The sequence below is a fragment of the Juglans regia genome, chromosome 11 (assembly GCF_001411555.2).
Source record: "Juglans regia cultivar Chandler chromosome 11, Walnut 2.0, whole genome shotgun sequence".
In the NCBI taxonomy this organism is placed as follows: domain Eukaryota; kingdom Viridiplantae; phylum Streptophyta; class Magnoliopsida; order Fagales; family Juglandaceae; genus Juglans; species Juglans regia.
This window is the reverse complement of record NC_049911.1, coordinates 3,431,423-3,437,228: the sequence shown is the minus strand read 5'-3', so window position 1 is coordinate 3,437,228 and position 5,806 is coordinate 3,431,423. Positions and strand designations below refer to the sequence as shown.

At 37.8% G+C, this 5,806-nt stretch overlaps 1 protein-coding gene across 2 annotated transcripts; it reads left to right on the top strand.

The window, feature by feature from the left end:
- LOC108987884 lies at positions 1-5,130 on the top strand. Of its 2 annotated transcripts, none has more exons than XM_018960933.2 (7): positions 1-422; positions 1,448-2,107; positions 2,596-3,286; positions 3,414-3,514; positions 3,614-3,703; positions 3,896-4,023; positions 4,821-5,130. In XM_018960933.2, the coding sequence occupies exons 2-7, from the start codon at positions 1,481-1,483 to the stop codon at positions 4,963-4,965; spliced, it is 1,782 nt and encodes a 593-aa protein (XP_018816478.2). In that variant the 5' UTR covers positions 1-422; positions 1,448-1,480; the 3' UTR covers positions 4,966-5,130. The 2 variants fall into 2 exon arrangements, with proteins under 2 accessions (XP_018816478.2, XP_035538602.1); XM_035682709.1 differs by having other exon boundaries at positions 1,426-2,107.
- The last annotated feature ends 676 nt before the right edge of the window (positions 5,131-5,806 follow it).

The following is a 5,806-nucleotide window of genomic DNA, read 5'->3' as shown; positions in this document are numbered from 1 at the left end:
AATATCAGCTGAGAACAGAGGATGAGATGCAGTAGGAGTGCGTACTACGCACTCACCTGCATCGCCCAAAAGCTCAGAACAAAGGGTTCAGTCTCTCAAAGTTAGAGAGAGAAACTAGAGATAGATTAGGGGACCCTATCAACAACAAGGACAGCAATATGATAGGCTACAAGGTGGTGACCCAACAAAAGCACAGCACCTGTGGTTCTGGAACTATAGCGAAGATAATGAGCTCTCTTGCTCCTCACCCTAGCTCTATAGACTATAACATGGTAACCCATGTATATATGTCCAATCACACCCCAACACCTGGCTGAAATATCCAGCCTTCTTTTGAATTATACTCTCTCGTCTCTCGTCTCTGGGGCTCAGCCTTTCCTTGATGATGTTCTAGAGTAGGTCGGTTTTGTCACCCACAAAAGGTATAAGCCCTTTCTTCGTGATTTACTTGATGTTAAATTTGTTTTTTTTTTAGTTTTTTTCCATGTGCATATTTGGTTTTGGTTTGTTTGCAAGGTTTTTTCAACTGGGTTTTCCTTGAAGTCATGTTATTTTTTTTTTCTTTTTTGTGTGGCAATTTCGTGGTTGGTTAATGGATGTGTTTGCTTTCTGCACCATTTATTTTTCAAATATGTGATGTTTTCGTCGGTGGTCATAGAGATTTTTTTAGACGAGTTTTATGTAGTGGAATATATTATGTTTTTTTAACTCGATAGTTGATTTGGTTTTCTTACAATCGAAGGAATTCATTTGGTATTACATACCAAACAATAAAATAATAAAAAAAAAGGATTGATTTTGGTGTTTGTGATTTCATTTGGTGATTCATAAAATCTTTTAGCCTTTTTGCGTCTGGGATCTTTGTGATTGATTGGGATTTCTCGAATGCATTCAATTTTTGCCTCCCGAAGCCTGATCTATAAATCAATTTGGAAATCGTTTGTTGAGTTTATATGCAAATCAGTTTTTGTGGTTTATGGTTTGTAAGAAGCTACTCACTGAAAAGAATGGTATTCTTGTGATCTTTTGTTGTTGCATGGCTCTGCCTATTTGCCGTGTGGTGTAGTGTAGCCGCAGCTATATACGCATTTGTGATCTATTTGGTTGCTTAGAAAGTCTAGGAATAGGAAGAAACTAAACATATTTATTTTAGTTCTCTTAATACGTTGAAGTGGAAAAAAAATCAATTAGTTTATTGGTTTTGTTGCGGTGGTTGTTTCAGCTTGTGGAGACCAGCGCTTGTAGAAAATTATGCTTAGAACTTATTTTCTTTTCTTCTCATAATTCTCTCATCTATATAATCGGAAGCAGAGGCATTGTTGTGTTTAGCAAATATTGGTACAAAAAATTGAAATTCTTCCTTTTTTTGGTGAATTGTTGCTTATCATTTGGGTTTAGCCCTTTTAACTTATTCAGGTTTCTTAGTCCTCTTTTTTGAAAATTACAGTAGCAATTGGCTGTGATTGCTTTTTTGACCATCATGGAAGGTTTTGGAAGTTTTGGGTTCAGTGATAAAAACAGTGCTGTGAGGAAGAAAAGGAGTAATACATCCCACCGTCCCAGGAATGATTCACAGATGCCTTCAGATTACCATGACATTTCGTCCTTGTCATCCACACCACCTTCAGATAACGTGAGCAAGGTATCAAGTGGTGAAAATAATGGTTATGCTTCAATTTCTCATAAGAAAGAAGTCAATTTGAACTCATGCAGCACAAGGCCTTTATCTATTAACATTGCTGAGGTAGAATCTGGCCGGAATGGAGATGGAGGAGGATTTGGAGAATCTGATGAAGGTTCCTTTAATGGTTCTTTTCGAGGAAGTAATGAACAAGTGCACAGTGTGGTTGATTCCAAAGGACACAGTGAAGGTGTCCTTGCGCCAGCTGATTGGAAGGGCACGAGCAAGATGGGGCTCATTGGAGCTGTTTCAGATGGTTTAGAATATGAAAACAAAGTGAAAAAGGTTAAGCTTAAAGTTGGTGGTGTTACACGTACAATTCATGCAAAATCAATATCAGATGGTGCATCGGGTGTTGGTTCTCATTCTACAAAAGCTTCTCGCATTTCAGATGCCCCTTCGCTGCGGCCGAAGTTGATTGGTCAGGTATCAAGGAGCATTAACATAATTTTCAAAATTTATCGAATCTGCACCCATTGTATGCAACATGTTTTGTTTCATATCCATGGTAATGCAAAATTGAGGATATGAATGGGCTTATTATATGAGCTGGGTAGCTATATGTTAGTTCCATTTTCATTACTGCACATAATAAATCAGAATATATATGCAAAAAAAAATTTGAAATTAGATTTATGTAGAACTTTTCTAGATGTGGATGCATGCAAAGTATAAAAAGCTCCAATGGATTTTGCTCTGCCTTTAACTGCTAGAAATTTCTTATGTTATTTCCTGAGGGTGTCTAGTAATTAATGTTTCTTTTTCCCTTCCATTTTAGTCAACCAGTGACATTATGTGATCTGACCGCTTTCTATTTTCTGTGACCAATTATGCAACACTGTTTTGTTGTCCAATTCTGAGATTGGGTAGACATCCAAATGAGGCTATCTATCTCGTGTATATATGTGTTGCAGGATAATTCCGATGAGAATCGTTCTTTTACTTCAGATAAGGGGAATGGCTTACGAGGGGTTCCATGGAGGGATTTCTCCAAATATGGTTTTAATGTGGGAAAACCTGATTCTTCAAGGAATAGGATACCTGAAGGAAATAATTCCACTAACCAAGCTGATAAATATGAGCCCATTCGCAAAAGCAAACGGATCTTCAAGAGACGCGTTTTAAGTGAAACACTTGCTGCTGGAGATGACGATGATGATGAGATTAGATACTTTGAAAAACTCAAAACATCCAAGGCTACCAGTGATTACATTGTGGAGTATGAAGATGATGAGGAAGGAGGGAGTAGGAAGCAGAGGAAGATATCAAGGGTGTTGAAGAGTAATTTTGATGGCCAACTAAATGTTGATGGGGAAGGGACTCATCTCTCATCAAGATCAGGCAAGGAGGGTAAAAAGACTCGATCAGGGAGGGTATTTAAAGATACTGATTATGTAGAAGAGGAAGAGCCAATCTCAGATGGTGATACCAATACTGATAAGAAGAAACCAAAAAAAGAGTTTGCTGATTTATTGGGAGATAATAAGAAAGAAATGACAGTCACTACACGTCAGCGGGCTCTTCGAACTGTCAAAGAGGTCTCTTCCAGTATCAGTGCTAGTCTAATTGAGTTCCCAAATGGCTTGCCTCCTGCTCCACCCAGGAGTGAGTAGTTTTTTTACTGTGGTGCTTTTTAGTTCTTGTCATTTTTATAGCTACCTTTTGTTGGTTTATTGTGAAAACTTCTTTTCATTTATATTGATGTTTTCCTTTTCCCGTTTTATGGTGACAGAGCAAAAAGAGAAACTTTCTGAAGTGGAGCAGCAGTTGAAGAGAGCGGAGGCTCTTCAGAGACGTAGGATGCAGGTGGAGAAGGCAGCTAGGGAATCTGAGGTCTAGCCCCTTCCTTTTCTGATATTCTCTTAGGTCTTGTGAATTGCAAAATGTCGGAAGTAATCTAAGTGTTTTCTTTTCCTTTTGACTGAATTTTAGGCCGAGGCTATTAGAAAAATCCTAGGTCAAGAGTCAAGTAGGAAGAAGCGCGAAGATAAGGTGAAGAAACGCCAAGAAGAATTGGCACAGGTAGCAAGTCATGCATGAGTACACTCTTTATTAATATTGGGCCTATATTTTTTTACTTTTTTGTTTTTTATTTTCTTGTACACTGCTGCTTCTTTTTTTTAATCAAAGGAAGTATTTGTGCACCAATATAAAAAAAAAGATCATATGATGGAGCATAACTCTCAATCCCTGCATTCTTACAATTTTATACAGGAGAAGGCCGCAAACTCTATGGTACTTGCATCAGACTCTGTTAGATGGATCATGGGTCCCTCAGGAACAGTCGTTACATTCCCTACCGACATTGGCTTGCCAACCATATTTGATTCCAAGCCTTGCAGGTAAAGCACTTCTTTGCATACCAGTTTATTTCAGCAGAGATTTAAATCATATTCTAAAACTTGTTGAAACGGACTTGTGATTATCATGCCATGTATTAATTTCCTTTGTTCTATCAATCTTCAAATTGGTACATTATTTTTCCTGAATAATTGTTTAGTAGGGGAAGGTTATTTTGTTGAAGTCATACCTGCCATTATATCTTGTGCTTCGTTGTTGTCTTTTGACTTCTATCTAGTAACAACAAGTAAAAGAAGTTTCTCCTCTTTATCAGGAGTGGTTGCTGGAACTTGTCAGGGAGTAGCCTAGTAGTCAAAGGGTGGGTTTGAGATGAGCTAGACTCACTCATCTTGGGTTTGATTTCTAGATTACGATTACTTGATTCACAGTTCTGATGGGGATGGTTGTGTATCCGGGATGAGTCCTTATCAGCTACCCCCGAGTATAAACGCGTGGTACTCTCATCCTATCATAGGATGCAATATCAGTTAAAGTAATTTTAGTTTCATAGCATATTGTGATAGGATGAGAGTACCACGTCATCCATACACTATCTAATAATTCTTCATCTAGGATAATACTTCACAAGGGTGTTTTTTTTTTCTTTTTTACAAGTGGATCCTAAGAGTCATAAAAAAAAAAAAAAAGGGTTGCGGTTGCCAGAGGTTAGATTCGTTGAAGTTGCTTTCAAGCACATCGACATTCAAACGACCAGCTAGATTAGTAATATGCTTTGTTAGTCTTTACACTTACCCCACGACAGCTGCTGATTTGGTTTTTTCTCTTATGCGGATGTCAGTTACCCCCCTCCCCGTGAGAAATGCGCTGGGCCATCTTGCACAAACCCATACAAGTACCGGGATTCCAAGTCGAAGCTCCCCTTATGTAGTCTCCAGTGCTACAAGGCAATAAATGAAAAGATGCAGCCTTTAACAGCCTGCTAGTCAGGTGGATTTGGCTATATAGAGCTAATGCGTGTGGGTAGTCCTCCACCATTATTTGTATCTTGAAATTTAGAGTCAATCCCTTGACCAGAAGCTGTTTAATAACTGATCGAATTTTTGTATGTATATGAAAGAGTTGTATTCTTAGAGCTATTTTTTCTTTTCTATTTTCCTCTTTTTTTCATCATTTTTGCTGTATCATTTTGGACTAGACGAAGCATAGAAAAGGTTATGCGTAGGCAAATGAATGGTTGGTAAAGATTTCTTAAGAAAGAGAACGTAGTCCCACAAATGGCTAGAGATTTCCTTGCTCTAGTTGGTACTCATGTGGATGACGCGAGTAATGTGCTGGAAAGCTGGGGTGGCTTACATTTGGTGGGCGTCATCCTCACGTTCCTCCATGTTATATCAATGGTCATCTTTGCTTGTGGTGATGATAACTCCACTAAACCTCACAAGCGGGATGCAGCCATCATGGTGGTGGTCATCACGATGGCGGCCATCATGGTGATGATGGTGGTTGCAGAGGTGGTGGTAGAGGTAATTAAAAATTATTAGATAATTTATTGTTAGAGAAGTACTATAGTCACAAAGAGATTTTATAAAAATAAATCTACAAACTGACATGGCTTCATATGATATGTTATATCTATTTTATAATAAAAGTAGTTTTACAATCCAACCTAACATATCAAACTACACCAGTTAGTGAAATTACTTTTGTGAGATCTTTTTATAGATAAAGTATTTCTCTTATTGTTATGCAAAATGTGTTTTATAATCTTAAATTTTGTCATTTTCAGCCATATGATGTATTGTACTTGAATAGCTTTTTGTTCAA

What these genes read in the sequence shown, in the direction of transcription:
- LOC108987884 (XM_018960933.2), top strand. Translation starts at nt 1,481, where the DNA reads ATGGAAGGTTTTGGAAGTTTTGGGTTCAGTGATAAAAACAGTGCTGTG. An exon ending in GCCTCCTGCTCCACCCAGGA is followed by an intron (nt 3,287 to 3,413) that starts GTGAGTAGTTTT and finishes TTATGGTGACAG; the next exon opens with AGCAAAAAGAGAAACTTTCT. An exon ending in GCCAAGAAGAATTGGCACAG is followed by an intron (nt 3,704 to 3,895) that starts GTAGCAAGTCAT and finishes AATTTTATACAG; the next exon opens with GAGAAGGCCGCAAACTCTAT.